The following is a 17,064-nucleotide window of genomic DNA, read 5'->3' on the forward strand; positions in this document are numbered from 1 at the left end:
TATATACAGAAGTTTGAGAAAAGGTAAAAACTGCTCCATTATGCTGAGAACCCATGGGAGGTCCATCATGTCAAAAGAGAGTCTGTATGAACATATGGAATTTCTCCAGCAATATTCCTTCACTCAGGGCCCAAGCACAGAGGAGGCTCATAGCCGGGATCTTCAGAGTTGGGGTTTTGCAGGCAAGTATGGCAGCATTAACAAGAAGGAATTGAGGAAATGTAAAATGGCATTATTTTGAATAGATTACGGAATTTAAGATAGGTAAGTTCAGAAAAAGTCCCCAGTAGGGGATGATGGGTAGTAGAAAAAGTCCTGGGGTCAGTGGATTGGCATCTCAATGAAATCCAAAAAACCTAATTGCAGGATTCTTGAGCAAGTGGATTTAAATAATAGAGGTGGTAGCTAGTAGGAAGCTTATTACATACTTTCTATCATTTGAGTGATTTAAAATGCATGACTTAAAAGTAGAATATTGTGTCTGTGGTTACTTAAGTCATACTGAACTATATTCCTCTCAGTAGGCATAAAATACTTTATACTTCCATAAATTAAAATTTTGCCTGTGGCTTAGCAATTTAAATCTCCAAATATATACTTTTTGATGGAATGTCTACACTTTTTCCTTTCTCTGGGGTGGTAGCCCTATTGATTCCCCTGTTCAAATGTGTAGAATAGCTTTCTTACAAACCTACACAAGTAAACTAGGCTGAAGCAGGTTACCAAGTTATGTCTGACTCTTTGAGACTCCCATGGACTGCAGCACACCAGGCCTCCCTGTCCCTCGCCATCTCCCAAAGTTTGCCCAAGTTCATGTCCATTGCATCGATGATGCCATCCAGCCATCTCATCCTCTGACGTCCTGTTCTTCTCCTGCCTTCCATCTTTCCCAGCATTAGGGTCTTTTCCAATGAGTCGGCTGTTCATATCAGGTGACCAAAGTATTGGAGCTTCAGCTTCAGCATCAGTCCTTCCAATGAGTATTCAGGGTTGATTTCCTTTAGGACTGACTGGTTGGAGCTCCTTGCTGTCCAAGGGACTCTCAAGAGTCTTCTCCAACACCACAGTTTGAAAGCATCAATTGAGGGATACATTAACTGAAGGAAAATACTTTTTTCCTTACTCCATTTTATAAAATTCCAAATTTCACTTCAAAAAACTAGGTGTAAACATTTACAGCATTCTTTTGGAGCCCCTGGTGGCTCAGACAGTAAAAGAGTCTGCTTGCAGTGTGGGAGACCTGGGTTCAATCCCTGTGTCAGGAAGATCCTCTGGAAAAGGAAATGGCAACCAACTCCAATATTCCTGCCTGGAGAATCCCATGTCCGTGGGATCACAGAGTTGGACAGGACTGAGCGACTTCACTTTCACTTTCTTTCACTTTTTGAAGTTAGAATCCAGATCACTTATTTTTAATTTTTGTATTTGCAAATAATTTGTCAATTAAAAAAAAAAGTCATACAGCCAAGGTTTTTAAATTGGCAAGTTATTTTAACTTCACAGAGAACCAAAGTAACAGCACTCTCATTTAAATCAATATTTCTCAAGCCTTTTCTTTTTTTCAACTTGTTTGAGGGATAGAACTCAGCACAGTGGTATATAAGCATAATGATATAATTATGGGAGTGCAGGTGGGGTGACAGAGATGTGTTCCTACCTCGTCCATTCCCTTGTTGAGAGCTAATCACAGTCATAATATACAGTTGTTGTTGTTCAGTTTCTAAGTTTTCTCCAACTCTTTGCAATCCCATGACATAGATATTTTAAATAATAGTGTTGGAAAAAAGGTGGGACTCAGAAAAGGCAACCAGTAAACACAAAATGTAGAGCATCTGCTTTTCTATTAGTTTTGTTTAGAAGGAAATAGCAACCCACTCCAGTATCCTTGCCTGGAAAATCCTGTGGATGGAGGAGCCTGGCGGGCTGCAATCCATGGGGTCACAGAGTCGGACATGACTGAACAACTGACACACAATGGAGAACCTAGGGCGTCCCTGATACTTCAGTTGGTAAAGAATCTGCCTGCAATGCAGGGGACCCTGGTTCGATTCCTGGGTCGGGAAGATCAGCTGGAGAAGGGATAGTCTACCCACTCCAGTCTTCTTGGGCTTCCCTGGTAGCTCAGCTGGTAAAGAATCTGCCTGCAACGCGGGAGACTTGGGATCGATCCCTGGGTTGGGAAGATCCCCTGGAGAAGGGAAAGGCTACCCACTCTAGTATTCTGGCCTAGAGAATTCCATGGACTGTATAGTCCATGGGGTAGCAAAGAGTCAGACAGGACTGAGTGACTTTCACTTTCACTTTTCAATGGAGCACCTATCAGAACTAGATTGAGTCAAAGTGGAGTGCTTGGCTCTGATCCTGGTGAGCTTCTCATTAGTTACACAACCTTCAGCGATTTACTTGGGCTTTGTGTTTCTGATCTGATAAAACGGAGGTGATAGCACTGGTTCTGCCGCTTCCCAGGGTTTTCTAAGACTGAAATGAAAATTTGTTTTTTACAACTTTGAATGCCTTGTAGGTTCCAGGTGCTGGGCTGAGGTGAACAAGAAATAAAATAAATCCCCTGCCTTCATGGAACTTACATTTGAATGGGGGGAGATGTATGAAAAATAAATTGGGAAAAGACTGGTGGTATGGGTGAGGGTGAGTTTGGAAGGAATTGTTTTACACAAGGTGGTCAGGGAAGGCCTGTCTGGAGTTTTAATGCTTAAATAAGTGAGTTGTCAGGGCTTCCTCAGCAGAAAACACAGCAAGGAAAAAGGCCTTGATGTTGAAGGGGCTTGGAACAGCAGTCAGCATGGCTGGAATGGAGTGAGCAGGTGGAACAGCAATGTAGTTCCAAGAGTAGGGTTGGGATGGATCATGGGAGGAAGGGGTGTGGCTCTCATATGACGGGAGATGGGGAGCCACTGGGATCCAAGCAGAAGAAAGTAATCTGACTTAATGTTTCAACAGGAACACTCTGGCTACTGTGTGGACAGAATAGATTACAAGGAGCCAAAGGTGATGGAGAGGAGATCAACTCAGTGGCACAGCATTAAGGCAGACAAGGTCGGCTAGTTTAGACTGGGGTGATAGTGGTGCAAGAGATATGTGGTGAGAGTTGAGGTACATTTTGAAGGAAGAGGCAATAGGATTTCCTGATGGGTTGACATGAATTGTGAGAGAGAGGAGTGGGACACCAAGAGTTGAGGGCAGAACCACTCAACAAAGGGGCTACTGATGAGTGCATGTGCTTCAGAATTTCAAGAGCATTATTCAAGCATTATGAATTACCTTGTTCATTTTGTACCAGAGACCAGGCATTTGGTAGATTAAAATCTCCTCCAATTCCCGATAAAAGGTATTACATGATTTTTCACGAAGTTTTAATTCTTCCAAATTTGCTAGGTCAGAGATCAATTTATGACAATGGAACTTGTCAGTCAGAAAAAGTTTTATTACAAGAAACAATGCCATCAGGTAAAAATGCAAAAAATTGTGCAATTATGGCAAAATGTTTAAAAATATCTACACATTTGCCCCCAAAGGACTACAGTACTTAACTACATACCTGAGCACAGAACATCGAATGCCATTTTAAACTGTTTCACGTAGAAAATCTGATTCCTTGCAAGATCACATCCACTTTCTCTCATGCAGCAGTGAAATCAGCTTGATGCTTAAGCATCAACTTTGTAGGATAACAGAAAACAAAGATGGAAAATAAAGAATACAGTTTCTACTTTCCTATAACATAGTTATACCACATCCAGTTTTCAATGTATAAAAAATACATAGGAAAGTGCTACATACTTTCTTCAAATGCAAAAACAAAGCTCAAGTGGGACTGGCATCTATCACCCTCTATTTTAATTCTATAGTACCCATTATGCCTTTTACTTATATTCTCATCATACTAAGCAAATGTACCTTAAATATCTAAACACAGACCCACACATATTACTAATCCTAGTTTTCTAGAACCTCTTCTGAAATCATCTGAAAAGTGGCAAAATATCCCAGCTATATAATTTAAACAAATAGGTATTCATACAAAATTCAATATATATTCTATTGATACTTCCATAGCAAATTCTAAACCTTGGCTTTGACACACTATCCTTAGAGCACACCCTCAGTATAAACGGTTATAGGATCAATTGTTAGAGGATCAACTGTTGTGCAGATCAATAGAATAAATCGACTGCAGAATTAACTACAGTACATTGTACTCCTATACATCACACGGCACATGGAAATTGTTAATGTTCTAATGTCATGTTTTCAAGTAACACAGTGTTCTAAATAAATACAGGAGATTGTCAAAAAGCGGCAGGAAGTCACAGGAAGCAACAAAGCTTTCAAAAATAAATTATGGGAACATCTCTTGTAATGTTTAGTTTGGTTTTTCCTCCCCTTGACAATGCATCACGGTGTAGATGCTTCAAAATGCTCACAGAAAAAGCCCCAAAACAGCACGAAGAGAAAGAAAAACTCAGAAGAAAAAAAATAGCTGATTAGTTGACAGTCAATAAGGAGACTATAGACACACTACCAAGGCCAGCAGGAAGAAAGCACGTACCCAGCTTCCCAAGACTGGATTTTAAAATGTCAATTCTCTAAATGCTGTCCACTTTCAATTCGGCTTCAGGAAACATTCCCTACTTGTAGAGGGCTATGACAAGCAGTTTGGAAAGTTTCCAAAAAACGAGGTATGTGATGCAAAGAGGCAATGTTTTCGATTTGTTTCACAGTATCATATTACAATTTGTGCAAGAGTTTTTAATACAAACTGTGCCAGTTTGTTTTCTTTAAGGGAATCAAAATGTTCCAGTTAAGGACAGACTCTGGCTATACTTATATCCTTTATTACTTATTCCGGGAAGAGTAAAAAATAAGTTACTGATCTAAATATCTGCCTTAGGTATAACACATGAGTTGGTTTGTTCTCTCTGTGAGTATTTCTGTTAGAAATTAATCAGTTAAATATGAAAAATGATTTAGTACCTATAATGCTATGTTTCTATTCACTCACACTTTTCCTTCTCAGTCACCTGCAGTTAGAACAAAGGTTTTCAATGCAAAACTATTCATAACTGTTAAGTGCAAAAACTTTTTTAAAAATGAGGTTTTAATTGTCATAGGTAATGCAAAAGACATTAAATGAGACTATTGCAGGAGTTTTATGTTTCTGGAAAACAGAATTTTCAAATTAGGAGTTAAAACTTCACATTCTGCTCTGTGCAGAAGACAATTAAGTTACCTTTCATTGTACCGATAATGAATGGACAGGTAAGGATGGAAAGGAGTTTAGGCGACAAATGGCCCGTGTTAGTGCAAAATGAGGATAATAGTCTTCTCACTATTCTCAGAGTGAATCCAGTTAGACCAGTAACTAGCCATAGCTTGCCATCATGTAAGCAGAGAATCTTGTGAAATCACAAGAGTTCAGCAAGTCAAGTACTATGGCCATGAAACTAACATACCAATTTGAAAGGTAAGCATAGGCTCAGATATTTGAAATATACCTAACTATACACATGAGTTAACTTATACTAGCACCAGCCACCTGTGAATTTGAACCCTTCTCGGGATTTAAAAAAAAAAAAAAAAAAAAATGAGACAGTGTTAGCACTTGAAAAAATTGTCAACACAAAACTACTTTAAAACTTTAGCTTAATTTAAACTAACATGGGAAATATAAAACAATCCAACTAAAAGCTCTTTCTGAGACTGATTTGTTTTTCCTTCAAACTACTCTAATAACACATTTAAATCCAGTACACATGAAAACAGTACACAAAATATACACATATTCAGAATGAGGATCTAAGTTAGTGCGTCTCTGTAGCAGAGAAGTCACAGCTAAAGTCCTAGTGATATTGCCTCAAATTTTTACCCGTATTTAAAATAAAAAGTCACATCAAACTATTTTGGATGTCTCTAATCCATAGTACCCTAACTGCTCTTCTAAGAGTGCATAGTTGTCAATTCGTCTGGTATCTCAGTGACTATTCAACACGCAATTCTAGAATGATGTGATTACTTTTATACCAGAAAAAAAAAATGCTGATAATTGCACTTTGTTACCTTTTGCTTACTGAAATGAAAACATCACATGGATGAAAAGAAATCCCTCCCTACACTCATCTTAAACAGCACCCATCTCCATGTGTAAACTCTCTTCAGCTTTCTTAAATACTGACAGCACTTCTTCTTATCACTGAAAGACTAAGTTTCCTCCAGCACAAGATGCCGGTGAGCTCACTAAGGCCTGCCATTCATTAAAGTACTTTCTGAAGACACTGAGGATACAGTTTAGCAACAGCACATTCAAAATGCCGGCCAAGGTCCCAGAGGCGATCTGGGGTCTCATATACTTTCATCCATTGGTCAGTGATATCATCATACTGGTAAAGGGAATTTTTTCTGCTGGTTCTGAAGACATGTTCTTCAACGGTCACTTGAGTAGCTCGAACAAATAAATGGAGCTTATTCTGGAAAAGTACCAGTTTAAGGTATGGGTTTATGGACTCATCACATGGAAAGTCCTTCTTACGAGTCCACTTATTGAGCTCAATATCATAGGCTTCTACAGTAAACATCCGCTGATGATTTCCACAGGTTCCAGCTATGTAGTAGATAGAGTTCTTGTATACAGCTGCTAAGCCCTGGATTCTAGGCACAGTCATGGGGGTTAAGAAACCCCAGTAGTCTTTCTGAGGCTCATAGAAGAGGAAAAACTCTCCTAAAGAAAGAAAAAGGAAAAAAAAGAGAGAGAGAGAAAAGAAAACAAGAATATGAACATTTAAATATAAGATAGCTTAAAACATCTACATCCCATGGCACAACATAACATAATATTAGAATCAACCTGATTTGGGGCATTCAAACTGGTAAGTGTGAGAAGTTACTTTGGCTTGATGGCAGTATAAGGGTTAAGAGCTTGGTTTCATTTACTCTATCCAAATATCTGGGTATTTCAGAAAATTGATTTTAAGCTAGCTCTTATAAAAAGTACTATTACTAATGGTTAGCCAGGAAGATCAAAATATGCATATAGGTTCAATCATGAATAAGCCATGATAAATTTATGTGCTAGTTATTTAATTATAAGGTAGTACATAGAATTGTGCAGATTTGTGTCTATGGGCCACTAATGTGTTTACTTTAGTGTTGCTATAAGGCAAAGACAAATATCAAGAGGAGAAAATATGACCTTAAGCTGTTAGAAAACATGCACATCATTTATGGAATTGACTATGAGGCCGTTTCCATTCTGTTTTGACAATGAAAAGGTGTGCTGAGTCACACTGCCGATGTAAAAATGTCTAAAAGAATTAAGCTAGTGAAGATTTACAAGAGCTTGGCTAATTATAACATTAAAATCTTGGATTTGAAAGAATCAAATAAAGTCTTTGATATGAAAATCTGAACCCTTTATGATCAGATTAAATGGTACTCCAATAGCCACTGACAGTCGGGCATGATCTTCTGACTGTTCACGTCAAGTTTATTTATATAAAGAGGCTTTGTTTAGATCAGAAGTACCTACTTCTAAATTGAGCTTCCCCTTGAAAACTGTTTTGAACTAGGTTAACTCATATCAATAAATATAACTACCTACCTAATAAAAGTGATGCTGAAAAAATACAGGTTTTCATAAAATAGCTTGTTAAACTCTCAGCTTTTGCCTGCATATTCCCTATGCTTCTTGACTAAAATGTAACAGGATTCTTAATAAAGAAGACAGGAATGAACACTTTTTACCATGTACTACCTCGCTACAAATTTCTTATAAAAAGGAAAGATAATACATTTTAAAAGCTGATTTTTAAACCTAAAGTTGACTTTAATAAACCAAAACCAGTAATGGGCAATTAAAACCCTCAATGCCTCAGATCTGTCTTATATAAAATACAATCTGATTAAACAATGTTCATTCCAACCCTGAAATTCTGTTAATTCACTGTTACTTTGCTTTAGTATTTAAATTAATATACAACCTTTATATTCCATTTGGGAGTCTTCTAATTAATTCTGTCTCTACTAAAAAATAACTGCTTAGCCAGTAAAACCAAAAATCTATGAAGAGAGAGCTTCATCATATTGGATGATATAACCCATCCAACCATGTAAGTCAAAGTGTTACTTGCTGAGTTGTGTCCAACTCTGCAACCCCATGGACTGTAACCCACCAGGCTCCTCAGGTCATGGAATTCTCCAGGCAAGAATACTGGAGTGTAGCCATTCCCTTCTCCAGGGGATCTTCCCAACCCAAGGATTGAACCTGGCTCTCCAGGACTAAAGGCAGATTCTTTACCACCTGAGCCACCTAGGAAGCCCTATCTAACCATTCTTTATAGATTTTTACATCCATTCAGATAACTCCATTTTTTGGCAAGACCAACAAACCTCCATCATCCCAGGCTTCCATTCAACTAAAATGAGGCACGAGAGTATTCCTTACTCTCTCTGGAGAATTAACTTTACACTGAAGTTTAAACAAATGGGTTTAGGCATTTCTAAGAAATTATAAGTCAAATAAAGGATTACAGCAAAGAATATTAAAAAAAAACTTACAGTGGGGAAAAAAACTAAAAAATCATATGTATCTACACAGAACTTGCACCCCTTTCCTTGTTTTTTTTTTTGTTTTTTGTTTTTTTTTTATAGTAGTGAAGGAAAGCATTTATCTATAAGCAGTTAAGAAATGCAAAAGAAGAAGGATGTTGGCATTGTCAATACTGTATTCAGCATTCAAGCAACTAAAATAAGAAACCAAACACAAGGAAAATATTAGCACAAATGAGAACCTTGAATCAAGTATCTTATTTACTGTTACTCAGTTCTTCTTTCTGGTATCTTTATCAAGGTACCAGTCTTCAACTGTTTAAACAAAAATTTTTAAGCTAAGTATATTACCATCCCTCTCATCTTATAATGTTAAAAAGATGGCATCTCAAAATTTTTCAGTGAAAAAAAAATTGAAAACACTGTATTATGGGTGACAACATCAACGGCAGTGAAACTAAAATCTTGAACAGTGTGATTTCAAACTCTTTGTAAGTGAGTTTCATAACCTTTGCCATCGTAAGACTTCATACAAAATTCTTTGGCAACTGAGTAGTACAACTGCAGTTGAGGCTTTGTTCTTTTTTTCTCTTTTAAACTAATCCAGTACATTCCATAAGAAGAATACTTGCTACCATCCCTTGATTATATATCATTCAACTGCAAAAAGTTATGTATCAAACTTGCTTCCTTGTTTAAAGTCTTAAAAATGGAACAGAAATAGTTTTTCTCAAATGCTGAACTATTATTTATGGGAAAAAAAGTTTTCAAAAATACTTATGTCACATGATGTTAAAAGACAGTAAGAACATAAAAAACTTACAGGATCATTTTAGGAACTTGAAAGTACCTGCCTTTTTTGATTGAAAATTTTATTTTCTTTACTAGTCCCTTAAAGAACAGACTCTTCCAAGAAATACTTTAACCACTTGGGCACCTACCCTGTAAAACATAGATCTTCTCTTTGTATTCCACGGCATTATGAAACTCCATTGCAACAGGCATGGCGCAAACAGTAGTCCAGCGGTTCTCTCTGCTGTCATAGCACTCCACAGATTTTAGTGAGTTTCTCCCATCACCTTCGTAGACACGCCCTCCAATTGCATACATCTTACCACAGCAGTACACCAGTTTGCAGCCTATTCTGGCTCGAAGCAAGGATGGTTTGGAAAGCCACCTATTGGTGGAATGGTCATACATCCAGAAATCATTTTCTGCCTTGTGGTCAATGGATACCTCGCTGCTGCTTGGCCTGTACCCTCCTGCAATGTAAATATCATTATCTGGTGATACAAGAATTCCAACTTCTCTCAGATCATTTGGTGGTTTGCATAGTTTGAACACTCTTCCTGTGAATATATCTAGACAAGGCACTGTTTGCTTCTTTCCTGAGTGTTTGTGGGCTGCGTCGAAACATATGATCATTTCCGATGCAGTCATTCCAAGTCTCTGTGTACAGCCATTGGGACTGGCTGGTCCCTTTTCCACACAGCTTTTGGCGATAGCCTGTGCAAACTGAGGTGGAATTTTCTCTATAAAGGTGTCTTCCATCAGAGGAAAACGTATGCATTTGGCAAAAATTTCTGGAAGGTGCACTTCTCTTTCATTCTGTTCATGTTCAAACCACCTTACAATACTCTCATAAACATGCTCTTCCCGGTCTACGTTTAAATCATCACTGTCTAGGATACTTATCAGTTGGTCTTTTGTCAGCTGAAGAAACTCCTGTTCTTTGGTGACACACAGGAACTTTTTACGAATGTATTCTTTAGATCGATCTCCAAGTTCCTGATGACCGTAATGATCAGCAAAGATGAAGACCCCGATAGAATTTTGTGGGTCCAAATGACTGATCATGTACTTGGCACACTGGTCTTGGATGGAGGGAATCTGGAAGATGCTAGCTGCAGTGAACAAGGCTTGAACATTGGCCTCTGTCAGAACAACTCTGGAGGTATAGGCATAGTTCAACACTAAATCCATCGACTCGGCTTCAACACCAACAATTCGAACTTCTTTTTGAGTGCTTTCTGTAAGGCCGCTAGTGAACATGGATCTAGGAAGGAAAGAGTGGTGAATTTATCTGCACTACAAATAAAAATTATTGTTGGCAAGCTTGTAAAAAGTTATCACAAGGATCACTTTTTGAACCTGAAAAACATTTCCTAATATGTTTCCTGATATCCTGAATATCAGGAAAGGGATAAAAGTTGATCATCTAGCAGAAGGATTTAATCTGGCTAATCTCAAAGAAACCCTATTGTCAGGGCCAGTCAGTCCACTTTGTGCCAACTCTGAGAAAAGCAGAGTATACCCAACTAAATCAAACCGAAAAGTGGCAAGGCATATTCCAGGACATCTTATTTTCCTTGGAGCCCTATCCAGGCTTCTGATCAAGTTGCTTTAGGGACTTATTTCAATCACCAGGTCAGTCAGAAAGTTTACAAATACCTATGGGGTATCAGTGTGACACATTAACATATAGAAACTGTCTAATCAAACTTCTCATAACCCAGTGGAAATTTACAAGGCAACCTGTACCCAAAACGTATCTTTAAAAATTTTAGCTTAGATAAATAAGATGTTCTTCAGAAGTTCTTATTTTCTTCCTACTCCTTTTTAAAATAATTATCCTTTGAATGCTTCCTTAATCACTATAAAGAATATAAAGCACATCAATTCATCAGTTATCCTTGGATATTTTGAAAATTTTTGCTTGAGAAAATCAAGAAATATACTTGATTTTCTCAAAGTTACCATAGTTTTATCTATTTATAAAATATAATAAAAATGTTAGCCTCATTGATGCTCAGTTGTGTCTGACTCTTTGGGACCCGAGGGACTGTAGCCCTCCAGGCTCCTTTGTCCTGGGATTTCCCAGGCAGGAATACTGGAGTAGGTGCCATTTCCTTCTCTGGGAGATCTTCCCAACCCAGCAATTGAACCCCTGTCTCCTGCATCACAGAGGGATTGTTTAACACTGAGCCACCTGGGAGGCCATAAATAAAGATCTGAGTAGGGTTAATATTAATAAATGCCTACTTCTAAAGAGAATTTAAGAATTAACGGATTTGTTGCAGATCTGATTTTGTTGGTTTTCAAAAATTCCAGGTTCTTGTCTTTGAGACCAAGCTTTCTTTTCCTTTTCTTTTTTAATGTGTTTTTATGGTACTTTCAGCGCTTCCCTGGTAGTTCAGCTGGTAAAGAATCCACCTGCAATGCAGGAGACCCCAGTTTGATTCCTGGGTGGGGAAGATGCCCTGGAGAAGAGATAGGTTACCCACTCCAGTGTTCTTGGGCTTCCCTGGAGGCTCAGCTGGTAAAGAATCCACCTGCAATGCAGGAGAACCTGGGTTTGATCCCTGGGTTGGGAAGATGCCCTGGAGGAGGGCATGGCAACCCACTCCTGTATTCTTGCTGGAGAATCCCCATGGACAGAGTCAGTATGAGTGACTAAGCACAGCACAGCATGGTACTTTCTTGGCCAAACCATTAAGACATCAAAATCCTAGCTTTTTATTTAAAGTGCTGCTGCTGCTAAGTCACTTCAGTCGTGTCCGACTCGGTGCAACCCCATAAACGGCAGCCCACCAGGCTCCTCCATCCCTGGGATTCTCCAGGCAAGAACACTGGAGTGGGTTGCCATTTCCTTCTCCAATGCATGAAAGTGAAAAGTGAAAGGGAAGTCACTTAGTCATGTCTGACTCTTCGCGACTCCATGGACTGCAGCCCACCAGGCTCCTCCGTCCATGGGATTTTCCAGGCAAGAGTACTGGAGTGGGGTGCCATCGCCTTCTCCATTTAAAATGCTAGTCATTTATAAACATCATTTGCCTTTCTTCTCTTTCCTTTGATGTTTCTTTCTAAGAAGTTCTTAAAATTAAACTTATAAAAAGGTCAAAAGCTCTTTTAAAATACTCTTGAGAAAAGGATGGTATGCCCTAGAATGCTTAATAGATGTCTGTTGAAGATACTGACCTAACACTGGGGATAAACTTGATTATTCAGATCCAGACCTCTCCTATATTAAGTGTGATGTTATGAAAAAAAGTGGGAAGATTTTCAGATCACTTTTAATGTCTTTGTCAAAAACATGAAATTAATTCAAAAATGCAATATGTAATACTGGAGGTATACAGGGGTACCTGGACCCAGCTTGTTACCTGGGTTAACTATCCTTTGAGTCCTAATTTTACTGCTATTATGCAAAATTTAAGTTTAATATCCTGCAGACTTTTTTTTTTTTTTTTCCCTTAAATGACTGAAAACTAAACGTTCCAATGTATGAGCTGGTTTTTCAATTCAGGTACTGAAAAACTCAGTTATATAGGTCCCAAGGATGGGGAACACATGTAAACCTGTGGCGGATTCATTTTGATATTTGGCAAATCTAATACAGTTATGTAAAGTTTAAAAATAAAATAAAATTTAAAAAAAAAAAAATTTAAAATAATAATAATAAAACCTACATTAAAAAAAGAAAAAAAAAAATTAAAAAAAAATAAAAAAAAAAAAAAGAAAAAGAAAAAGAAAGCCCTTCATTATGCAAAGATTAAATCCCAAAGGAGAACATTACCACATAACCCTTTATCAAGGGAGCTACTCTACTGACTTGAATAAGCTGGCCTCACACACAGCAGTGTAACATGCAAGTTCCCCTCTGTTCTATCATGTTCTGTATGTAAACTCTAATTCAAGTGGGAGTACTTCCTCACACAAAACCCTGAGCAGCATGTTTCTAATAATTATACACATTTTATTTCTGACAAGTCTCTGGGATCAGGAAACAGCCATGGCAGATTGCAAGCTATTCTATTTTTTCCATCAGTGATGCAAGATTTGCAAATATTAAGTATGACTTTTTACATCTCACATAAGGTGCAACACTGGTGCCCAAGAAACTTCTGTACAAAAGCTCTAGTCAAGTGAGAAGAACCTAATCCTTGAGTCTTCTAGCCAAATACCTTCATTTGACTTCTCCTGTCTTATGCTTAGAAAGCCTTCCAAGCATTTCCTTAACTTCTTGGAAAGCAAGAAAATCTACTATAGCATACTCTTTCCAAAAGATTTGTCAGGTCCTCGAAACTAATTTTAACCAAGTATGATATTTAAATGATATAAGCCAGAATATAAAATTACACTGAGATATAAATATTTTCACTTTAAAGTTTCAATTTTTTTTTTTACTATTTAAATCTAATATACAATTAACACTTCTGTAAATTAAAATTTAAAGAGGACCCACTCTTGTTCCTTAAAAGTTATATACAGTGACTAAGAAGCCTGGCTCTGGACTCCAATCCAGCCTCTGCCACTTACTAGTTAGATGATTTAGGCAGTTCACGTAACCTCTTTGAGCCTCAGTTTTTTCACATGTAAAATGGGAATAACAAGAGTGTAGAAATAGGATTATAAAGATTATATAAAGTGACATAGGTAAAATGAGCATTACCTAGAGCTTGATAAGCGTAACTGTAGCATATATAAACATAAATGACCTGACCATATCTAATGGATAGCCTTGATAACTGAATCTCACCAGCAATTTGCATACTTCATACCTTTCGTGTATACCAGTTTCTGCTTTTTTCTTTCCAGGTCACACCCTTGTTATGGTTAATACTTAATAGTGCAATGGCCTATCCAATGCAAATCTAAATGGTTACATCATAAACATCAAACTGAAGTGACTATATTTAACCCAGTATTCTGAGAAAGAGGAAGCAGAAACTACTGTCTGGAACATTACACTGCTATATGCCCTATAAAGGTAAGCACCTTCAAAAGGAAAAAATATATTTACTGTGTGGCTGAGAAAATTATTTCACAGTCATTCATGCACCATTTTTGAAAACAAAAAGGCTTAAAGTGAGTACTTCAAACAAAAAAAAAAGTTAAACTTGAACAGGAAATTGCCTTTATCACTGATCTTGTCTTAGAGTATGACATTGTTTTTTAGATCCAAGTTTTGAAATTTTACTTTTCAAAGTTTTATAATATATAAAGATGAATATAAATGAAAATGAAAACTGACCTCTAAAATACTTCTGGAAATCTTAGAAATAGTCATTAGTGTGGGGCCTAACACACATAGAAACGGTATTTCATTGATTTTTACTTCACTGCTGTTATCATCATGGGATTAAAACAGTCCATTAAGTGGGCAATTTGTTTTTAAAAGAAAAGGCTATTAATTTTTAAATTCTAAAAGAGTTAACATGCACTAAAGAAATCCTGGATAAATTTCTGGAACAAATTCCAGATCAGCACTGTACAATAAAACTTTCAGTGATGGAAAGGTTCTGTTTCAGGGCTATACAGTGGGGCAACCACTAGCTATATGTGGCTACTGAGCACTTTAAATGTGGTTAGTGTACCTGAGGAACTGATTTTTTTTTTTTCATTTTATTTAATTTTAGATAAGTGAAGTTTAGCCACACATGGCTAGTGGCTGCCATATTGGGCAGTGCAATTTTAGATTTTTCTGAAACATACAAACAAAAACATATTTATTGACTTAAAACCAGTCATCTGAATTCTAGAAGAATCTGTAAGTTTTTTTAAAAAGGGGGGCTTAATAAAATAGGGCCTGTTATTTATTCTCAGGAAACAAATACATTAGTTTCATCCATTGTTGCATCTCAATATAAAAATGAAGTGGGCAGTACTGAAGGAGAAAGGGGACTCGGTGCAGACATCAATAGAGGTTTCCACCAACATCATACCTGAAATAAGGGCTGATTGCAGCAAGAACGTTTCTATGACAGGAAAATGTTTTCCCGTGATCCACTTCCACTACAATGTCTGTCAGCTGTCCTTCATCGTACATTGTTTTGAGTTGCTTAAGAATACTGCAAGCATGGAAGGGGTCCATGGCATCGCTGGCTGTGTCTGAAGATGGTATTCCATTCGGTGTTGGGGAAGACTTACTTAAATCTAGGAGGAGAAAAATCGTACAACCACAAGAAGTTCGGGGCCAGTTTCGGCGTCGCGGGTTTTATTTTTTGTTTTTGTGTTTGTTTGGTTGGTTTTGTTGTTGTCTGTGGGATGGGGCTGGGGATTGTCTGCTTGGCTTGCTTTCTCCCCGCTACAAAAATACACATATGTATATAGACTCCCTCAGTGAGAACGCGAGATAGGATATGGGAAAGAGCGAGGTGAGATGCAAGTTCAAACACCAGCCTGCTTCTCCCGGAGCCCGGCGAGCCCGAAGCCCCGTGCTCGCCGACAGACAGCGCAGGCAGAACAGGCGAGGTGTCTGCGGCGACTCCGCCAACAGCCAGAACGTCCCAGCTGAGAGCGGAGGGCAGGAGCCTCACAAGGGAAGCTCGATGGATGGCGGCCGCCACTGCCTCCTCAACCGCCTTGCGAACAGGTCGGAGCGGCGGCGGGTACCCGGCCTCCCCATCCCTGTCCGGCCGGACCGCCCACCTCCCTCCACGCCACTCATCCTCCCTCTCCTCATCTCTGTCCACCTCTCCATCCTTCTCTCCCAGTCCTCATCGCCGCCGCCTAAGCTCGCAGCACGAACTTGGCCTCCGGCCCACCTCCCCTCCACACCTCCCTAGCCACCACACGACCCACCTGCCGACGCGGCCATTTCTAGACGCGGCCCGGGCTCCAGCTATTTAAAGAGGAAATGTCATTTCGCTTCTCTCTCTCCCGGGTTCCGGCTCTTCTAAGCCGTCCGTAGCCAATGGGGTGACCTATGCATCCGGCTCCGCCCCTAGGCTCCGAAATCAGGGGGTCTATTGGTCACGAGGAGCGCACCGGCACGTCGGGAAATGTAGTTTTATTGCCCCCGCTCCCGCGTGGTCCGTGTAGGGCGGAGGCCCAAGCTCGGAATTTCTATTGGCTGTTTTGGGTGGGGGCGGAGTGCAGGGAGCCCGCCAGCCTGTGTCTGTGGGGCGCGCAGCGCCTGCCGGAAGAGGTAGTCTTCTGGCTGAGGAGAGCTGTCATTCTGAGAGGCTAGGTTAGGGAAAGCTCTTGAAGTGCAAATTTCCCCATTTTAGGCCTCTCTCCAGGCCCCCGGTTCTTTTTTTTTTTTTCTTCCCCACCTCGTCCTTCGTTTCCTAAACCTCCTGCCAATGACTAGCTTCCGGTATGAAAGCTGGGGTCCACGTGAGGGCTGTGAAACCAGAAAAATTTGGAAATGGACAAGAGAGCTGTTGTCCAAAAATGGGAAGGAAACCTGACACCTCACCCCTAAGAAAAATATCAGGAGGCCAAAAAGCAAGCCATCTTTGATGAGTCACCTGTGACACCCAATTGAAACAGCATCGACTTGGCTGAGTGCTGCGGTTTCTACAGATTAATTGGTCTGGTTACAACCGCCGCTCAGGATCTTTAACTCCCACTCAATGCGTTGCTTTTCTTGAGCACCCGGGGAACACCTGTTCCACTTTTAAGAGTACATGAACATTACAGAGGGATTCAAGACGCTTTCCTTTTTGCTCCTGGTAAATTGAGTGGTGAAGATACTAAGTAGTCTGGATTTTCCTTTGA

General features: G+C 39.1%; 1 protein-coding gene across 1 annotated transcript; it reads right to left on the reverse strand.

Annotated features, from left to right (window-relative positions):
- Positions 1–3,421: 3,421 nt before the first annotated feature.
- On the reverse strand, positions 3,422–16,298 carry KBTBD8 (kelch repeat and BTB domain containing 8). Its single transcript, XM_055558293.1, has 4 exons — positions 16,144–16,298; positions 15,285–15,495; positions 9,501–10,615; positions 3,422–6,733 (listed from the first exon to the last, which is right to left on the reverse strand). Exons 1-4 carry the CDS (start codon positions 16,157–16,159, stop codon positions 6,270–6,272), a joined length of 1,806 nt encoding a protein of 601 aa, XP_055414268.1. The 5' UTR covers positions 16,160–16,298; the 3' UTR covers positions 3,422–6,269.
- Positions 16,299–17,064: the final 766 nt, after the last annotated feature.

Source organism: Bubalus kerabau, chromosome 20 (genome assembly GCF_029407905.1).
Source record: "Bubalus kerabau isolate K-KA32 ecotype Philippines breed swamp buffalo chromosome 20, PCC_UOA_SB_1v2, whole genome shotgun sequence".
Taxonomy (NCBI): Eukaryota; Metazoa; Chordata; class Mammalia; order Artiodactyla; family Bovidae; genus Bubalus; species Bubalus kerabau.